Source organism: Neomonachus schauinslandi, chromosome 6 (genome assembly GCF_002201575.2).
Source record: "Neomonachus schauinslandi chromosome 6, ASM220157v2, whole genome shotgun sequence".
NCBI classification, from domain to species: domain Eukaryota; kingdom Metazoa; phylum Chordata; class Mammalia; order Carnivora; family Phocidae; genus Neomonachus; species Neomonachus schauinslandi.
Window position 1 is genome coordinate 23,874,816 of NC_058408.1, and position 22,089 is coordinate 23,896,904.

Here is a 22,089-nt window from a genome sequence, read left to right on the forward strand (position 1 = left end):
GAGCCCTGGGATCATGACCTGAGCCAAAGGCAGACGCTTAGCCAACTGAGCCACCCACGCACCCCCCATTGAAGAAATTTTAATCACTTAAACTGAGAATTACAATTCTAAGGCTTTCCTTTTATCCCACATGAAAGCACACATGAAGCATTAACAAATATATCTGCTTTACGTATTCTAGTGTTAAAAAATGTTTTTCTTACTGAATAAATACTGGATAGATGGATAGCTAATGGAAACAAAGAAACTTTCTTGTTACATACAACATACTGCAGTGTCTATTGGATCTCTAGTAATTGTTTATTGATTTTCATTTATTTTACAAAAGGAACATCGACTTCTTTAATTAAAGTCAAAGAATTACACATTTGTATAATGGGAAAGAGAATTGCTGGCTTCCTGTTCTGGACATGATGAGGTAGAGACCTTTCAGCTTATTCCTTCTGCTCAGTATCACTAAAAATCCTGAACATATTATAAAAACCAACAAAAGAGATGGTGAAGGATGTAGAGAAGACGTCGATCTGATCAGAGGCCTTGGTATTCAAGGAATTATACTGCAGTGAGTTGTTTGAGTTTTCATGTTGCCTCCTATGGATCCTTGACTGGGCACTGAAGAAGACTGGAACCCAGAAATGATATCAAGTCAGGGAAAAAAAAAAAGTTCCAAGAATTGTCTGCTCTCTTTAGCCAAAGGCTCAGGAAAGGAATATTCTAGCAAGATAGAAATATTTTTTTTACAATACTTGAATTACTCCTGAAAAACGTAGAAGAAACCTTGATCAACTCTCTCCTCGTGTTGATCAGAGACCAACAGTGATCAACAGAGGTCAAGGGTGGAACCTAGACTTCTATCCACAGTCAGGGAACAAGACACCTCTCCCCTTTCCATGGTGTCAGTGGGGGCCAAGTGGGAAGCCTGGACTTGCACTCTGCAGTAGTGCAGGCCTGGTAAATAAGAGATTTCAATAAAATCCAGAATCTTAAAACAAAACACCCGAAATGTCTAGAATACAACTGAAAATCACTCATCATACCAAAGACCAGGAAAGTCTCAAAAGAGAAAAGATAATCAACAGATCACAACACTGCAATGACACAGATATTGGAATTATTTGACGATGGTTTTTAAAATTCCAGTGGGAATTATGGAAGTGAAAAATATAATAATGGAATTAAAAAAAACCAACCTTACTGGATGGGCTCAATCATTGATTACAGATGACAGAAAGATAAATAAATCTGAATATAGAATACAAATTATTCACTTTGAAAATAGACTGAAAACAAAACCAAAAAAAGTCCAGAAATATTGACTGAAAATTTCCCAAATTGGGCACAAGTCATAAACATTCATATTGAAAAAGCCAAACAGGACAAACCCAAAGAAATTCATGCCAAGATACATCACAGTCAAACTGAGGAAAGCTAAAGAAAAAGAAAAAAAAATCTCAAAAGCAGCTACATATAAATTATGCAAACCTATAAGGAAAAAAGGATTCAAATGTCAGTGGGGTTCTCATCTGTGACCATCAAGCCAGAAAGAAGTGACAACATTTTTCAAGTGCTAGAAGAAAAGAACTGTCAGCCCTGAATGCTATATCCCATGATTCTATCCTTTAGGGTTTAAGGGAGAAAAGAAGATATTCTGGGACAAAGGAAAACAGAACATTTATCTCCAGCAGATCTATCTTTAAAGAATTGCTAAAGGAATTCTTCAAATATCAAGGAAAAGATAATAGAGAGAGGATTGAGACTTCATGAAGGAAGAAAAACAATGGACTGAAAAACTAAGGGTAAATATAATGGACTCTTTTTCCTAAGGAGTTTGTTAGGTTTGATGTGTGTGCAACATTATATCATTTGATATGGTGTTCAGTATATGTAGAAGAAATACTTAAGAAACATATGTTTGAAATGTGGGGAAAGTAGGGGTGCCTGGGAGGCTCAGTCAGTTGGTTAAGCATCCACTCTTGACTTTAGCTCAGGTCATGATCTCAGGGTTGTGAGATTGAGCCCTGTGTCAGGCTCCGAGCTGGGTGTGGAGTCTGCTTAAGATTTTCTCTCTCCCTCTCCTTCTGCCACTCCACTCATTCACTCTCTCTCTCTTTCTCTCTCTACCAATACATAAATAATAAATAAAATAAAATGTGGGGAGGGTGAATGGACCTAAGTGGAAGTAAGGTTTCCTCATTTCACTTGAAGTGGTAAAATGTCAAAACCAGGGGGAGGGAGTGACAAGCATGTCAAAACCAGGGGGAGGGAGTGACAAGCACAAGGTATTATGTGCATCTTAATACCTTGAGCAACCACGGATAAAGCTATACAAAGAGATATGCTCCAAAACAACAAAGACATATCAAAATAAAATAAAATAATTTTAAAATGTTCCAAAAATCCGCAGGGATGGCCAAAAGAGGAATGGGAGTGAGAAACAGAGGAAAGAAACGGAAGACAAATAATAAAATGGCTGACACAGCCCTTAATCTATCAATAATTATTTTAAGTGTAAATGGCTTAAATACTTCAGTTAAAAGAGTAAAAATGGCAGAATGGACACATAATCAAGAGCCGACTATATGGCAACTAAAAGAAACTAACTTCAACATGAAAACATAGGTGGGCTCAAAGTAAAAGATTGGAAAATATATATGCCAGGCAAAAGTTGATTTGACAAACAAGCAGCTATAATATCTCCTTTGTTGGGTCCTCTTATTTCCTAAACTCTAAATACTGGAGTGTCCTATGACCAAGTTCTCAGACTTTTTTTCTATATACACTAATTCCCTGGTTGAGCTCAGCTAGTAACCTCCCTTTATATAATCCACATGCTGAAGAAGCCCAGATTTATATCAGATTCTATGAACATGTCCCAGTTGCTGATTGTGTGTCTCAAAGTGAAATTTCATAGTGCTGTCAAATGTCCTCAACATATCATTTTTTAATTTTTTTAAAAAAGATTTTTTAATTTATTTGACAGAGAGAGACACAGCAAGAGAGGGAACACAAGCAGGGGGAGTGGGAGGGAGAAGCAGGCTTCCTGCTGACCAGGGAGCCTGATGCAGGGCTCGATCCCAGGACCCTGGGATCATGACCTGAGCCGAAGGCAGACGTTTAGCGACTGAGCCACCCAGGTGCCCCCATATAATTTTTTTAAAAAGATTTTATTTATTTGTCAGAGACAGAGACAGAGAGAGAGAGCATTAGCAGGGGGAGCAGCAGACAGAGGGAGAAATAGGCTGTGCTCTGACTGAGCCAGCCAACCCCCTCCCAATATATCTTTAATACATTTATTCTTCAGGAAAGGAAGATAACCGTCTTAATACTTAAGATAGAGAATTTTCTGGGCGCCTCGGTGGTTCAGTCGATTAAACGTCTGACTCTTGATTTCTGCTCAGGTCATGATCTCAGGGTTGTGAGATCGAGCCCCACATAAGGCTCCACGCTCAGTGTGGTGTCTGCTAAAGATTCTCTCTCTCCTTCCCCTCTGGCCCTCCCCCCACTGCTTGCACTCACGCGCACTCTCTCTCTCTCTCAAAAAACAAAACAAAACAAAAAAAAAAGAGAGAGAGAGAGAGAGAATTTTCCATGATTCCAACTGTCCTAATCTGGCCAAATCTTTCATAGAATATAATATCACTATGCAGTCCACAAAAAGAAAAAATTGGATTTTAAGCACCATCATTTTATTTGAGATAAAAAAAAGATTCCATAAGAACTATGTCATTATATATTTATATTGACATATCCAGTCCTTAATATATTCTCTAAAGTTTGAGGGGAAATAAGATACTTTACCTGCACACTGAGGGGGTTGTGTCCAGATCCCATTTAAACATATCACTTCTACTTCCCCAAACAGTTCAAAAGGTTTGATGCATTCATAACGGGCGCTCTGACCAGGTAGATAAGTAGGCTTCTCACTTAGTATAATAGCATTTTTCACTTTGGGTGGATTCTCACAGGAAATATCTGAATAGAAAGAAAAAAGTAGCATCTCTAACGTAATGATCATTTTGAGTAGCAAATCAACGAACAGGATTCCAAATATATCTGAAGGGGGATTTAAAATCAACAGTTCATCTGTCATGAAAGAGTTAATTTTAAGAAATTACATATAGGACTGAAGAAAGAGAGATAAAGCAGTATCTTTTGATAAGATTTAAGCTTCTTTGAAAATGCGAGTTTTTCTGGACATTTCCCTTTTTTAGTAAAATCAATATTACAAATTACATAAATTCAATGTAAACTTATAAACCACAAGACAGTAATAATAAAAAGATTATTTGATGTCAGATTTTGGCTTACAATCATCCTGTTTATGAATGTAATTTTAGGACCTTAGAAAAATAAACACAGTATGCACTTTCTTAGAGACTAAATGAAGAATTAACATACTTTGAAGAATACTATAGTTGAAGGAAAGATGATTAACTGAGGATCCAAACAGGAGATGTGGAAAAATAACAGAACAATAAATGTATAATTTATAAGAACACTCTTTAATAATTTTTTTTGCAAATTCTTTTTTTTAAAGATTTTATTTATTTATTTAATTGACAGAGAGAGAGAGAGAGAGACAGCAAGAGAGGGAACACAAGCAGGGGGAGTGGGACGGGGAGAAGCAGACTTCCCACTGAGCAGGAAGCCCGATGTGGGGCTCGATCCCAGGACCCTGGGATCATGACCTGAGCCGAAGGCAGTCGCTTAACCAACTGAGCCACCCAGGTGCCCCTTTTTTTTTGCAAATTCTTAAAGACATTTCAATGAGTAATGTATAATTCACCAGTGAGATTCAGGTGGATGTAAAGGTAATAGCCTCTGGCTATGGTTCCTAAACTGGAGTATACATCGAATCCCTTGGAAATTGTTAAGACAATTCCAGGGTTGCAGCCTCAGAGTTTTTGACTCAACAGGTCTGAGTGAGCCAGTGAATTTACATTTGCATTTCTAACAATTTCCCAGAAGATGCTGATGCTGCTATTCCAGAGACCATAGTTTGAGAACCGTTGGGCTTTAAGATTAACGACTGAGTACACCATTTCATCCCTTTATGTTAAAGTATAAACCTTCTTTGACCTGGCCTAAAAAATAATCTATGTCCATTGTTTAAATGATGTTAGAGGGAATTCTATATTATATTACTTAAGGCATTTTGATAAATAGATTCTAAAATTTTATTGAAGTACCTTTGCATGTTGGCTTTCCTATCCATTGGCTCTTAATACACTGTACAAAATTGGGTCCATCGATTTCATAATATTTTGGACATTTATAAGTCACTTTTTCTTCTGACTTATATGATTCCTTCATTGGGCCTATGGGTATGGCATCACCAAAATCGGGTAAGCCAAAACAGTCTGTTTCTGAAAGAAAAGAATATGTACTTGTTCAGTAAATCTTTTAAAATACATAATGACCAGGGGCGCCTGAGTGGCTCAGTCGTTAAGCGTCTGCCTTCGGCTCAGGTCATGATCCCAGGGTCCTGGGATCGAGCCCCGCATCGGGCTCCCTGCTCCGCGGGAAGCCTGCTTCTCCCTCTCCCACTCCCCCTGCTTGTGTTCCCTCTCTCGCTGTGTCTCTCTCTGTCAAATAAATAAATAAATAAAATCTTTAAAAAAAAAAAATACATAATGACCAATAACTATAATGTAGAGTAATAGGTACACATCAAACCAATGAGCACTGTTATAAGTTGAAAAAATGTGTTAGAAGTCTTCTGATTTAATTATATTGAGTAGTCCTATGTTTATCAAAAGTAAAACATGGGGATGATGATGTTGGAAGCCTGAAAAGATAGGGATACATGTAATGCTTGATATCACACTTCTTCCATTCAAATTCTTTTTTGCCCATACCAGCCACCTACATTATGTATGTATTTGTATTTTTTGCTTCTGTCAAAATCTGTTACTTTTAATTATGTCAAATATCTTAGAAAACTGTATACTTATAAGGAGATAACTGATAAACTAACAGTAAATTGAATAATGATGAGATCACTGAGCAGGGACCAGCTGTGGTCCAGGAACGGAGATGAGGAGTCTGAGGACGTTTATCAGAGGTTGTTGAATGTGCACACAAAGCAACATGAAAGTGAAATAATTTGGGCTCATGCTGTCACACTTTTATTATTCCTAGGGTTATTAGTTCTCTACCAGACTCCACAACTTTCCAGAGATACCTTGTTAAATTCTAGAATTACTGTCTGGTTTCATATTTGTACCATTTATGCTCTGAATTAAGAATATTGATCAACCTTAGAGTAAAATTAAATGCACTATACTTATGCATTTTGGTGGATGGGACCATTTTCCTCCTAAACATTTTATAGATGCAGATCCATTAATCCCAAAACCTTCGACACATTCATACACTATTTCTTCTCCATACTGGTAAGTGTCTGATTTGCGAGGTGGAATACTATGTAGAACCACATATTCTGGTGGTGCACAAGGAAGCCCTAAAAAAAAAAAAAAAAGAAAAGAAAGAAAGAAAGAAAGAATGACTCCATGTTTTATGAACTCTGAAATTTAGTTTTATGTACTGGATGCCATATTTGGCAATATTATTTGAAAAGGAATGATAACACAGGAGCTACAGTCATAGCAGAGAAGGTGCACAAATGCTTCCTAATAGCACCATTCTGATGTGTCCAGCTGGCAACCAGAGCAAGAGCTTGAAACCAAAAATGTCAATATATTATCAGCTGTAGCAAATTCTCTCTAGATATGTCTCTGGAGGCAAGGGAAATAAAAGCAAAAATAAACTACTGGGACTACATCAAAATAAAAAGCTTTTGCATAGTGAAGGAAGCAATCAGCAAAACTAAAAGGCGGAGATATTTGCAAATGACATATCTGGTAAAGGGTTAATATCCTAAATATAGAAAGAACTTAGAAAACTCAGCACCTGGAAAATGAATAATCCAATTAAAAATGGGTAGAAAACATGAATAAACATTTTTCCAAAGAAGACTACAGATGGCCAACACACATGAAAAGATGCCCAACATCACTCATCATTAGGGAAATACAAATCAAAGCCACAATGAGATACCACCTCACACCCTGTCAAAATGGCTAAAATAAAAAAATAAAAAAACCCCACAAGAAACAACAGGTGCTGGTAAGGTTGCGGAGAAAGGGGAACCCTCTTGCACCGTTGGTGGGAATGCAAACTGATGCAGCCACTCTGGAGAACAGTATGAAGAGTCCTCAAAAAGTTCAAAATAGAGCTACCCTATGAACCAGCAATTGCACCACTAGGTATTTACCCAAAGTATACAAAAATACTAATTCAAAGGGATACATGTACCCTGATATTTATAGCAGCATTATTTACAATAGCCAAGATATGGAAGCAGCCCAAATGTCCATTGATAGATGAATGGATAAAGAAAAGGTAGTATGTATATTACTCAGCCATAAAAAAGAATGTAATCTTGCCAATTGCAATGACATGGATGGAGCTAGAGAGTATAATGTTAAGTAAAATAAATCAGAGAAAGACAAGTACCATATGATTTCACTCATATGTGGAATTTAAGAAACAAAACAAATGAGCAGAGGGGAAAAAAGAGAAAGAGAGGCAGACCAAGAATCAGACTCTTAAGTATAGAGAACAAACTGATGGTTACCAGAGGGGAAGTGGGTGGGGGGATGGGTGAAATAGGAGATGAGGATTAAGGAGGGCACTTGTGATGAGCACTGGGTGTTGTATGGAATTGCTGAATCACTATATTGTACACCTGAAACTAATCTTACATTGTATGTTGACTAACTAGAATTTAAGTGAAAAGTAAAAAAAATAAAATAAATAAAAATGTCAATATATTTATGAAAGAGACTATCAGTACTTCTTAAACCAATATAGTGAATAATAAAAAGAAGGGCATTAAGAATTAATCATCTTAAGATTAGTACCATATATTGTAAGAAATCAGGAAGAAAATGATAGGAAAAACAAAACAAAACTGATGGCAAAGCAAACAGTACAACTTATATAAATAGGTAGGAATATGAATAGTCATACCTATATAAATAGGTAGGTTTAACTGCACTACACATCTAGTTTTAATTAAACAACTGCCAGAATTAAAAGTGATTCTGTAATGAATTAATAATATTAACAAAAATGGGATAGATTTGATTCTGCAAAAATTGTTTGGTAAAATACATAAATATATAAATGATTTTAGATATTTAGATATATATGATTTTAGATATTTAGAAACCTAAAGGATTCTTTCTCATGACTTTGATGACAATTATGTTTAATGGATTGTTTTGAAAATTGAAACTAGAATTTTAGTTTGCATACTGTCCTCACCTACACACCGGGGTAGAGAACTCCATTTTCCCATCTGGCATGTTATCTCATCTTTTCCAGATATTCTGAAACCATCCTCACAAGTGCAACTTAATTTGCTGCCATGTGAGTAAAGCTTAGGTTTCAATGTTTCTTCTATTTCTTCTGAAAATTCAGATGATTTAATGGTTCCATGTTCTATACGAGGTGGTTGAGGACACGCAAGTTTTTCTATGTGAAGAACAGAGATCAAAGGGTCAAGTATAGATACAATGTTTAAATTCAAAAATGCAATCAAATACCATTTGGGATTTTAAAATAAGGATAATTTAAACAAATTAAATTAATGAAAAACTGAAAAACATTTGAAACTTGCAAGCATATATGTCTCCATAAAATCTATGCTATTATCTACTTGTTCACTATGCCCCTTCATTCTTGTCCTGTTCATCATGAGGAGTAAAACAGACATAAACGGAACTTTTCTCTGGTATTTGCACAATAACCCGAAGTTTTTGTCTGTTCATTTCACAGTAGAAGTGAAAGAATGCTGATTGATTTGTATATTTAGTTTGTAATTTACTGTTTCAAGGTAAAGTGAAATAGGTATAGAGAAAGGTCTTCATCGTGTTCCTTTTCACAAAGCACAGGGGCTTATTAAGCTCATTTGAAAGAATGTTATGAAGCAAGTTATGCAGTACTGACCAACACAGCGTGGTATTGACTGCCATCTTCCATCTTTGCACACAATTTCTTCTGCATCCTGAAGTATATAATTGTCTTGACAGACAACAGATACTTTTTCTCCATCCTGATAATTCACCGTCGTTGCCATATTTTGAGCATTGGGAATCTGAGGTGGAGGGGGGCATGACTGTGTTCTAACTTCTAAAAATATTAAAATTTAGATTTCTTGATTAAAAATCATAAGTTAAACATATTAAAAAGACAATTAAACAGAAAACTCAATAATAATGTATCATTAATGATCAAATAATGACATTATGTTCTATATTTAAGCATGTTACACTCTTCGGCTTGTAGAGCACTTTAATATATCACATGTGGTTTATATTCTCACCATGTTACTCGTAGTATCTTCCTTTTATTCTTTCTATGATAAAACTTGCTTAATTTATGTAAAACTTATTTTAATGATTTCTAACCATTAGGAGGTTCTGAGTTGTCCACTCAGTGTTAGGCACTAAATAAATACTGATATCAGGATCTTGTTTACAGATCCATAATCAAATGTATTGTGATTGGATTTAAACCCTCACTAGGTGTGGAATGGAAGCTAATTAGTCAGAGGAAGAATTACATGTAGTTAATGATCAATTACCTGATACAGATTCTTGGCTAAGATAAGAATTAGATATGGTCACTAATGTTTACAGTGCGTTGTTTAAAGTTCAAAACTCTCTGGAGGTACTGTTTACTAGCTTGCCTACACTGTTAAGAGATAGATAGGTTAACAAAATGCACCCTGTTGAACAGATCAGACAGCCTGGCTTCAGCTGCATGACCAGCAAGGGGCACAAGATTCCTCTGTAAACTCGTGTTTGAGCTCCCAGAGACCTGAGATACCGCACATGTATCGTGGCAGCTCATAATCTGAAGACAAAGCATGTCTTGTTCAACTGAGGGAAGACTTTGGACGGCTGTACTTGGAGGCTTTTGGATCTCTCTATGATTCCTTGATTTTGCTTTCTCCTGTCGTGCATTTATTTCATTAAAGGCCTTATGTGAGTGTACCCTGAGAAGTCTTGTAAGTCCTTTCAGTTACCCAAGATTTTGTAGTAAATTCAGAGAAATATTTGACTGAATACACTTCATTCATGCTTACTAATATTTTCTATTTCTATCTCATATTTTGTATTTCTCATGTCTTCTAGTTCTCACATTTTCTATTTCTAGCTAAGTATAAGAATTTTATATTTAATCAAAATTTTTTCTTATTTGTTTTAAATATCTTGGCATATTTTTTCAATGCATTGTCAAGGATTGAGTTTCTTCTGTACCTGATGTTTAACCATTTTTGCCCTAAAAATCTTATGTACTTCCCCTGTTACAATTTGCCAGAATTTGATCTAGCAACTAAATTTCCTTACAGACAGAATTACTATTCTGCAAGTATTCTGTTTATGCTTTTTAAAAAAAGCTTCTTTTTTTGTATTTTATTTTATTATTTGGATTTTATTTTATTTTTATGTTTTAAAAATTATTCTGTAATTTTTTTTTGCAGTTCTTTGTATAGCAATCATACCACAAAAAAAGCTGTTAAAAGAAAATAAATCTATTTAGGAAAAATAAATATTTGGAAATTAAGCAACAAAATTCTAAATAACTGACAGGTCAAGGAAGAAATCACAAGGAATATTAGAAAACATTTCACATAGAATTAAATGAAAATGAAATGTATATAAAAATTTTGAGACTGCTATAGCAGTACTTAGAAGAAAAAATGGAATTTATCTTTAAAAGGTAGGATGAAGTTAAATCCATGTTTTAATTTTCTACCTTAGGAAATGAAAAAATAAAATTAAAATCCAAGTAATTAGAATGAAAAAAAAAGTTAAGTTGACAGAAGAGAAAAAATTGAGAAAGACAAATAGAAAAAAGAAAACAGAAAAAATAGAGCATGTTAATAGGCTAAAATTACAAGAGAGAGTAAATGGAGAAAATTAAGTATTAAAATTGGTTATTTGAAATTATTAATAAAACTGAAGAAAAAAAGAAAACCCAGGAAGAATAATCAAGATGAAAGAGAGAAATAACTATCAATGTCAAGAATGAAAGAAGTGATACCAGCAAAGAAACTATATAATTAAAAGGAAAATAGAATATTAAGTGACTATTAGGAACAAATGTATACCAATCAATTTCATAAATTAGGTACAGTACTTCTTTAAAAATACAACTTCTTTGCATTGACAGAAGACAATATGAAAATCTGAATATTTCACTACTTATTCAAGAAATTGAATTCTTCATCAAGAAAAACTTCCAAAAAAGCAAATTATATATCAGATGACTTTGCAGGTGAAGTCTATCAATCATTTAAGGTAAAAATAATAAAATAATAATATGTATAATAATAATATTACATAAATACTTTCAGAAAACAGAGAAGCAGAGAGCAGTCCTCAATTCGTTTTATGAGGCCATTATAATCCTAACAACAAAACTTAGGAGAGGCATTAAAAGAAAAAGTAACTATAGATTAATATTCCCCATGAATATAGATGTAAAACCCCTTAAAAGTATATCAGCAAATCAAGTACATGAAAATATAGAAAGAATAAGTCACTACCTAGTAGAGTTAACTCTAGGGAGGAGAGATCTGTTCAACATCCAAAAATGTATATATATAATTCACTGTATTAACAGAATTAAGAAAATCATAATATCATTTCGAGAGATACTTAAAAAGCATTTGAAAATGTTCGACATTGCTTGATCACAAAATTTCTCACTCAGTTAAGTAAGAATAGAAGGAAATTTCCTTAAACTGATAAGGGGCATCTACAAAAATCCTAAATTGACATTATACTTGTGGTAAAATGTTGAATATCCTCTGCCAGTGACCAGGAATAGGACAAAGTTGTATGTTCTCATCACTTCCTTTCAGCAGGTTACTGGAGGTCCAAGTCAGTGTGATAAGATAAGAAAATAAAAATAAAAAAGGACCGGCAAAAATAAAGTCTTGTATTTTCAGTGACATAATTGCTTACAGAAAATCGCAACAGATCTACACCATAATACCTAAAATGAATAATGCAACTTAGTATAGTGTCAGAGTATAAAATCAATGTGCACAAATCGAGTGTGAGGACAAATGTATAGGAAGAAACTGACCTCATCTCCTCCCAGAGACACACAGGTACATATGGAACAATTTCCTCTAAAAAAGACCTGAAAACTAGCTGAATAGCTCCTTCACAACAAACAGTAAAAGGGCCACATCGAGATGGGTAGGAGAGTCAGAGACCCAGTAGGGACAAAAGTCCCACCCCTGGCAGGGCTACACACAATCAGGTGGGATCTCACAAATCCAGAGCTTCTGCCTGAGGAGAGAGAGGTTTGTGTCCCACATCAGCACCCCAAACTCTGGCACCTGCAAAAGAAAGATGAGCCCCCCCAACACCTGGCTTTGAAAACCAATGGGTCTCACATCCAGGAGACTCAATGGGCTGTAGAGAACGGAGATACTTTTTTTTTTTTTTTAAAGATTTTATTTATTTATTTGACAGAGAGAGAGAGTGCGCGCAGGCAGAGGGAGAGGGAGAAGCAGACTTCCTGTTCAGCAGAAAGCCTGATGTGGGGCTCGATCCCAGGACCCTGAAATCATGACCATATTGGAAGGCGGACACCTAACCCAGCCACCCAGGCACCCCCTGAGATACTTTTCTTAAGGAGCTGGCACCCAGACCCACTCACTACCCACAGGGGACCAAAGTGAACGGAACAGTTTGAGAAACACCTAGACCTATGAGAAGGAGAGCCATTTGCTAATCTTAAAGCATCTACTGAGGGGCAGGGGTCTGTTGGGACTCTTTCCACGACGGAGGTGTGGCAGGTGCCATTTTTACACTCGCCCTCCACCTTGAGAACCCCGGCAGGTGCACTCCAGCCCAGTGCTCTCCTGTGGCCCCATAAAAGCCAGCGGGTGTGGCCCAGCCCTGCCTTCTCCTGCTGCCTCACCAAAGCTGGCAACATGCTCGGTCCACATAGGGGACGCTCCTCGATCTCCTGGCGCTGGTGGCCAGAGGGGCTTGCCTTTCTGGCTCCCGCAGGACTGTATCAATAGGGCAGGTAATTCTTGGCAGGCCACCGCCTCCAGGGCACTACACAGACAGCCGACTGAAACACACCTCAGTCTTGCTGTGAAAAAGGCCAATTTACTTGTCCTGGAACGTTCGCTTGAGGGGCAGACTTCAGATTTGCCACACATCTGGAGGCTACAGAGGTGCTTCTCAGGGCAGGGAAACCAGGGGGCTGCCAGCTTTGTGCTCTCTTCAGCCTCAAAGAAAACCCAAACACTAATTCTTCAAGATACCTGGCCGGATGTTAATTCAAGACCACCAAGTTTCTGGGTGTTTTGTTTTATAGCGGAGTAATGCACTGATGCAATTAGTATTTAGAAATAGGGTTTTGGTTAGTTTCTGTGTAGTAATACATAGGTAAAATTTTTTAGAAGCCGCAAAGATACTACTTTTATAAATTAGGAAGAAATAGAGTAAGTTTTTGAAAATATTGTAAACAAGAGCTTACCTGTGCAGTTTAGTTCGGGATCCCATCGTCCATTTATGCATGTTGAATGTTTCTGCTTTATTGTTTCTCTGCATTTATAACTTATTTTCTCATTATGATCAAATATAATCTTACGTAATGGATTTGCTTCTTTTCTAGTCAAGCTGTATTTACACTTCTTAAGTTCATCAGTTGCTATAAAATGAAAATATTCCCTTGAAAAGACTAATTATAAGAATCAAAGCAACTACTACAAAAAATAGCTTAGAGTCAATAGTATAATGAAATTAGAATTTGAGCCCATAAACTCCACCAACCAATTTATTTCTGACCATATTGCATGAGATGGGCTCTTATGTATGAACATAAGTCCTGTGTCCAGTCTTTGAAATTTCAGAGAAAATGTCCATCATAAATACATTCTGGGGATTAGAAAAGTGTAAGAGGCTCACTTTTTTGGATGATCTACATACTGAGCAGTCATCACCTGACTACATTTGGTCCCATATTTATCTGTGGAAATAGAATATATGAAGTTGCTAGTTTAAATATATTTTTTTCAATAAAGGTAATGTAATATAATAATAAAAGTACATCTAAGATGTAGTATACAGAATGTGAATACTTAAGTAGATCTTTTGCATGATCACAAAAATAGGAACAGATTCTTGGAATTAGAAGTTGGGTGCTTAAAGCCACAACCTGTTTCCTGTTTATACTCTTTTTTTTTATTTTTAAATTTTTTTATTTATTTGAGAGAGAGAGTGAGAAAGAGAGAGCACAAGAGGGGGTAGGGTCAGAGGGAGAAGCAGACTCCCCGCTGAGCAGGGAGCCTGATGCGGGACTCGATCCTGGGACTCCGGGATCATGACCCAAGCCGAAGGCAGTCACTTAACCAACTGGGCCACCCAGGCACCCTCCTGTTTATACTCTTACAATCTTTGAAGAGCTATTTTATATATCAGATCACCCTATAATTCAATAATATTTTAACGCTATAATAGTAAATTTTTGCTGACTCTGAGTTAAATATAACTTTTTATATAGCTATGTATTTCAAAAATTCAATACAGATTAAAGTACTTTTTGGATTTGATAAAATATGAGTTGATGTAGGTCCTTGTTAATGATTTGTTAATGATTAACCAAAGAAGTAATGATTTTGTAATACATTGAAAAATAAAACAAAGGAGACTAATTCAAAAGACACTAGAGGCAAGAATTTATCCTATTTTTAGGGCTTGTCCACAGTGTTGAGGGAGACAAAACAAGGTGTTCAGGTGGTGGTAACTAAAGGACGATCCATAGTCAAAAGGAGTGGTGGTGGTGGTTGTCATTGTCCTATGATTGATTGGTTTCTGAAAGAAGTTCTTTGTTTATTAGGGGAAAATAAACATTCAGAGAAGAGTGAACAGCTAGACTAGCTGGAGGTACAAAATAAACACTGAGAGGAGAAAATTGGAGTAAGGTCTATTATACCTGTAAGGGGATTATGTTAAGCTGAATATAGGTAGAAGATTAACCTTTGGAAGGCAAACTCTGAGATCAGAAAAGAGTAATAATTGAAGGAAATGTTTTAGAATAAGAATGAAAGTTGAGAGTTTTCATGCCTGTTTTAACCTTGGGTTTTTCCTCCCACATGAAAAAAAGGGAGATCATTTGTGGAGATAGAAGGGACAAAGATGAAGTTTGGGTTTGAAGGACTGACGATACTTCTAACAGGAATGTGTTTAGCAAAAATGTAAGGATTAATAAGCGCCAAAACTTTGTGATTCATTCAACAAACTCTGTATGTAATGTAATGTCTGCTGTATGTCTGCCAGTCTTTTGGTATTGGGAATACATCATGAACAAAATAGGAGTAAATCTCTGCTCTCACGGAGCGTGAGCCCAAGCCCTACCTTCTCCTTGGAACAATTAATGCCTAGAAATCTGATGAATAAGTAAGACTGGACATCCAGGGCTCTCTTTGAATGTAGGGCTTAGGAAAACTCTAGGAAAGAACTCATTCCAAAGGAAAAATGAAAAGGGCCCCCAATATTCTCCTGGTTAGTCATAAAAGACTTGGTATCCAAAGGTCAGGAAGATTCACATACATCAGTCAGAGGGAAGTCCATCCATCAGATTTGTTTCATGGCCTAACCCTGACTGCCTCCTTTGACTGAGTCCTACTACTGACTGTGAGGGCCTGCAGCCCATCCACCTTTCAGCACATAAACTTGTTGTTGCATTTGAAACAGATTGGGAAATTGTTAGAAACTTTGAGAGAGGCAAGATCCTATAGGAATGTAGCAAGTGGGTATGAAGTTTATTTGTTTTCCAGTGCCTGAAATCAAGAGTGTCATGTAAAAACAAAAGTGGCATTTATGCAAATATACTTCCATTTTGGCAATTGGTATTCATATTTAAATCATATGAATAACTATAAGTAAAATTTAGCTCCACACTTATAAACAATGTTAATATCAGGGACAGAAATATTGATAAAATTCTATTGCTAATTTGTGGACACATAATGAACTATAAGCAATGTATGTCTTCATTATAATTTAAGACCTGATATTTTCTTTTTTTTTTTTAGATTTTATTTACTTATTTGAGAGAGAGAGCTAGAGAGGGAGAGACAGAGCATGAGCAGGGGGAGGGTCAGAGAGAGAGGGAGAAGGACCCCGGAATCATAACCTGGGTGGAAGGCAGACCCTTAACCTACTGAGCCACCCAGGTACTCCTAAGACCTGACATTTTGAGGAATATACCTAAATTTCAAACATATGTTTGCAGGTATAGTTTTTACCATAAAAATATTAAATTTCATTGACTGTCAATTTGAGAAGTTTCTTCTCACCGATGCACTGAGGAAGTGGGGTCCACTTTCCACTAATACATGTAATTGACTTGTGTCCAATCATTGTAAATTCTTCTTTGCAATTGAACTCTACTGAATCTCCATGGCGATAGGGAGGGGCAGAAGACTCAGCAACAGAGCCATAATGAAGTTCAGGTATATCTCCACACGTACTCTCCACCTCTGTGAAAATTTCACAAAGATATGTTTATTTACAAAATAGAATTTATTTGTTTATATGAATACAAAGAGCATTGATATATGTTTAAATATGAATATTTTGTATACATTACCAATACACATAGGCAAGTCTGTCCATTGTCCATCAACACATTGAATTTTATTAAAACCCTTCATCAGAAATCTAGTATTGCAAACATATTCTGCCAAATCATTGTGTTCGTAGATTTCTTTGTCTGTTTCTTTAACTTCCCCATTGAGGAGTTGAGGAGGTGGAGTACACCGTTTTGTTTGCTCTACAAGAGAAATACTGTGTAAATAATGGTTAAATTATCTACTTTAACAACTTAAATATCCATAAAATAGAGTGTTAAAAAATTAATTTATATAATTTATAATATAATTTATTATAGCTTTCTTAAACAATGAAAAGCGAGTGGTGTTTATACCAGAATTACGTTTCCCTGTTCTATTACTTACACTGAACTAGTGTATTGGAAGTATATTTAAGCCCAGAAAATATGTTTAATAATCTAGATATCCTAAAGATGTATGCAAACCAATTAATAAATGTGGTTGTGTAAATTATAGTGATATTCATATTCCATGGAAACATTTTATTAAAACTGTTTGAAAAAATGCCGTTGTTTGAGGCAAGCATTTGATCAAGATGTTTTAACTTTGATTAAGCCATACATGTGATTGAATTGACTATAAGTTGCTTGAATATTGTTTAGACTCTCAGTGAAACTTGAGATAAGGCCCATGCTATACAAAGTGTCCAATATTATTGGTGGAACTGTAGGCAAAAGGAAAAATAACAAAAGAGTGTGAGACATATATGTATCTATGAATACTTCCACTACATATTTCAAGAAACAATTGGGAGATTAATTGTTTACATAAGGAAGTCTGAGGCATCTACTAACCAACACATGTCCTGGCTTAATGCACTAGATTATAGACACATTCAAAGCCAACAGAAAATTAAGAATGAAAAAAAAAGGTTGATATCCTAATTCTTGATTTAGCAATTATAAGATAGATATTCACCTTTACATGTTGGAAGACTAGGGGACCATCCAAAATGGTAACACTGAACTGAATCTGGTCCAACTCTTTTAAGTCTTTGTCTGCAGGAGAATTTCAACAGGTCTCCAACTCTATATTTGTCTTTTCTGGGCTCAGGAACTAAGTATTTTTCTATTTGGGGAACCTGGCATTCTATTTCTATAAAAAAAGTCAAATAATTTAGTGAGACTATATAATTAATCATCACCAAAGTAAATTTTATATATGTCTTGTAAAAATGAGGTCCTGGGTAATGCATATACAGAAGGGCATCAGATAAATCTTTCTCCTTAAAAAATATTACATATTAGATTTTACACACCTTCTAAATTCAGAGGGACTCAGAAATATTTCTTTAAATTTTTTATTGTTATGTTAATCACCATACATTACATCATTAGTTTTTGATGTAGTGTTCCATGATTCATTGTTTGTGTATAACACCCAGTGCTCCATGCAGAACGTGCCCTCCTCAATACCCACCACCAGGCTAACCCATCCTCCCCACCCCCCTCCCCTCTAGAACCCTGTTTGTTTTTCAGAGTCCATCGTCTCTCAAGGATCGTCTCCCCCTCCAATTGCTCCCCTTCATTCTTCCCCTCCTGCTATCTTCTTCTTCTTCTTTTTTTTAAACATATATTGTATTATTTGTTTCAGAGGTACAGATCTGTGATTCAACAGTCTTGCACAATTCACAGCGCTCACCATAGCACATACCCTCCCCAATGTCTATCACCCAGCCACCCATCCCTCCCACCCCCCACCACTTCAGCAACCCTCAGTTTTTTTCCCGAGATTAAGAACTCCTCATATCAGTGAGGTCATATGATACATGTCTTTCTCTGATTGACTTATTTCGCTCAGCATAACACCCTCCAGTTCCATCCATGTCATTGCAAATGGCAAGATCTCACTCTTTTTGATGGCTGCATAATATTTCATTGTATATATATACCACATCTTCTTTATCCATTCATCTATCGATGGACATCTTGGCTCTTTCCACAGTTTGGCTATTGTGGACAGTGCTGCTATAAACATCGGGGTGCATGTACTCCTTTGGATCCCTACATTTGTATCTTTGGGGTAAATACCCAGTAGTGCAATTGCTGGATCATATGGTAGCTCTATTTTCAACTTTTGAGGAATCTCCATACTGTTTTCCAGAGTGGCTGCACCAGCTTGCATTCCCACCAACAGTGTAGGAGGGTTCCCCTATCTCCGCATCCCTGCCAACATCTGTCATTTCCTGACTTGTTAATTTTAGTCATTCTGACTGGTGTGAGGTGATATCTCATTGAGGTTTTGATTTGGATTTCCCCGATGCCGAGCGATGTTGAACACTTTTTCATGTGGGACTCAGAAATATTAAGGCATTGAGTAGCAATATATGTATCCTGAAAATGTATTTGTAAGGTCAACTTGCTTATACTGGATCTGATTTTATAACTGACATTTATTTATAAAATACAATGTGATATTGTTTTGTATTCTCAAAATATAAAAGTATTCTCTCGCATTAAAAAAAGTGATGCCACAATTTTAAAATTGCACTCAAATAAGAATTGGCATTTTTGTTTAATGCAAATATAACTGGAGAACCAGAACACATGCAAGGCATTTCTAATGTGTTTTAAAGAAACTATTAAAATTGCTTAATTCATAGTATATCATATTAGTTATATTAGTAAAGAAATCAAACTGAATCATAAACTGAAACATGAAACAAAATAAAGAAACATGTTCAAGGCCACATAACTAGGCATATTCTAGGTGTCCTGAATATTTATATAATATACAACTATCTATTCTTGTTGTACCTGTAATTTATATCATCTATTAATATGTTGTTGATTATTCTGATTCAAATTAGGAATATGTAAAATTATCCCTTCAGATTTGTCAAGTTTGTGACATTTGTGACACTCATGACATTCCTAAATATCATAAAAAATGCATTTTTCTTATTTGGAACCCTCCTATCTTGCTGATTAATTTATAAAATTAAAAACTGGAATTTAAATATTAGAATCATACTAAAATGAAAAACGATCCTTTGACATATTAGAGCATTTGTAATTATTAAAACATTTTGCAGATGAAGAAGAGTGAACAAAGCTTCAAATAAGCTTGGTTGTTGCCCTAAGATACATGTTTAATCAATGATGGAATTGGAATTTAGTAAATGATGGAATTGGAATTTAGTAAATGATGGAATTGACCAGGTTGACTCCACAGGATTCACTTATACTTCCTTATCCTTTAATCATTTTCTTCTCCCCACATCTATGAGAAGTCATTCCAAAATGTTTTCATCTCCTTATTGTCTGGGTCCTCCTTTTTTCTTTCTATTTGTCACCTATTTCTCTTCTGCCCGACATTTAAACGTTGGAATGCTTCAGGGCTCAATCTTGAGCTCTCTTCTTTTTTTATTCTGTATTCTTTTCCAATTTGATATCATCATTTATTGGGTGATAATTCCAAATATATATCTCTTGGCTAGATCCATATATTCAACTCTGTAGTTTACATATCCGATTTTGATTGTCCATGGGCAGCTCAACCATAATGTGCTCAAGTCAAAAGTCGTGATGTTCCTCCCAAAGTGCTCTTTCTTCTGTCAGCACCACCTTACAAAAAGGCATTGCCATTTACCTGCTTGCTTATGAAAAAAAATTTAAAACAAGCATGTGAATCCCTTGATTATTACTCTCTCTTGCATCCAATATTTAGTAAACATCAGCTATGCTTTCTACCAACAAACTAGATCTCTAATCTGTTCTGCTTTGCATCTCGTCAGCCATCACCCTATCCCAATCCCCACACTTACTCACCCTGCATAAGCTCCTGAATCTTCTCTTCTCCACCACAAGTACAACATATGAAAAAAAAACTTTTCAAAAAATCTAGATACAGTTATATTCTTTCTTTCCTTAAGACTTCTTTATGGCTTTTTACCAATCATAAAATTAATCTAAATGCTGACATGCCTTGAAAATAACCTGAATAATCCTTTCTTTGTCTCTTATCCAGCATCAGTTCATAAAATTCTCCCACGTCTTGAGTAGAATCTGCTCACCCTGATATTTCCCAAATATTGTTTTGTTGTCAAAGTTTTGCACATACTGTTCCCTTAGCGTGGAACACTCTAAATCCACTCAAGTTTTCCACAGATTCAAGTCCTACTCCTCCTCCTGGAAAATAGTGGATTCCCAAACATGAAAGAGATTCATGTAATAATAGTCCACAGAACTTGTCAAAGTCAGAAAAGAAAGAGCTTTTGGGATCTGAAGAAATTAACACTCAAGGTAGAGGGTGTAAAAGCAGAAACTCAGGAGCAAAATAGCTGAGGAAATTATAAGAAACTATAATTTTGGTTTTCTTACACCATACACTAAAAGAAACCCATTTTAAATAACATGAAAGCCTGCTTTTAGAGTAATAAGCACAATTATATTTTATTTACAAATCTATCATGTATATGGCCCATAGGAAACATTAATGTACTGTGTTAAAGATATTGTCTTTGGGCTTTAAAACACCCTGTTCTCCCAGTTTACATTAAATTAGGAGACACCTGATTTTAGTCATTATTTCTTAAAAGTGACTTTAAATAATACAAATTTGTTCAAAATGGAATATTTTAAACATTTTATTAATTTCGTCAATCCTGAAAAAAAGAATACCTGATAAAACGGCACTTACCATAACATATTGGTTTAGGAGACCAACCATCGTTATCACACACTATGGAACCTGTGCGCCCATCTCTGCTTTCAAATCCGTCATGGCATTCATAGTCCAACTTGTCATTGAGTTTAAACCATGTGCCATGGCTTTTGATTCTGGCATTCTCAAATACTGGCACGTCACAAGATTCTAATGCATAATACAATTGAAGGTTTCATTTCTAATATTATTTAATGGACAATGTAATTAAGTTCCATCCCAAGGAGGTAAAAAAAGATTTATTAATTAGTATGTGCTAATAAATTAAGTATCATATTAAAAGAATCTAAGAATACCAGTGATAAATCATTGTCCTGAAAAAGTTACTCAAAATGAAAAAATATGTTTCTACACAGCGTTTTTCTTATCACTTGAACACTGTGAAAAATTTATTCTAAGAACACTTTTTTCAATCAATTATACTTTTGTGTTTATCCCATGCTTGTAATAAAATAGGCCATTACAGATATATCATACTTTTTCTAGCAAAGCTGAATAGCATTTTGTGAATTAAGATGACAAACTCATTAGCAGTGTGACAAATAGGCCAGATTAGTTGAATAATATTAGTTTTCAACAATGCAAGTAAATTTTTAAACATTCTATAAAAATCTACAACATAATAATTTCTAAAGCTCATATCCTGATTTTTTTACCCAAATATATTCCTAATGGCTGTGTATTCTTTTCAACTTACCAAG

General features: G+C 35.5%; 1 protein-coding gene across 1 annotated transcript in view; it reads right to left on the bottom strand.

Moving 5' to 3' along the window:
- Nucleotides 1-434: 434 nt before the first annotated feature.
- Nucleotides 435-22,089, bottom strand: part of LOC110577356 (complement factor H-like) — a 24,185-nt gene continuing 2,530 nt past the window's right edge. The window contains exons 2-12 of the mRNA XM_044916048.1: nucleotides 21,365-21,538; nucleotides 17,642-17,818; nucleotides 16,702-16,884; nucleotides 16,409-16,591; nucleotides 13,575-13,758; nucleotides 9,016-9,191; nucleotides 8,332-8,541; nucleotides 6,287-6,463; nucleotides 5,190-5,366; nucleotides 3,799-3,972; nucleotides 435-622 (exon numbers count right to left, since the gene is read on the bottom strand). Coding sequence (XP_044771983.1) covers nucleotides 435-622; nucleotides 3,799-3,972; nucleotides 5,190-5,366; nucleotides 6,287-6,463; nucleotides 8,332-8,541; nucleotides 9,016-9,191; nucleotides 13,575-13,758; nucleotides 16,409-16,591; nucleotides 16,702-16,884; nucleotides 17,642-17,818; nucleotides 21,365-21,538 — 2,003 coding nt within the window. The remainder of the gene's footprint in view (nucleotides 623-3,798; nucleotides 3,973-5,189; nucleotides 5,367-6,286; nucleotides 6,464-8,331; nucleotides 8,542-9,015; nucleotides 9,192-13,574; nucleotides 13,759-16,408; nucleotides 16,592-16,701; nucleotides 16,885-17,641; nucleotides 17,819-21,364; nucleotides 21,539-22,089) is intronic.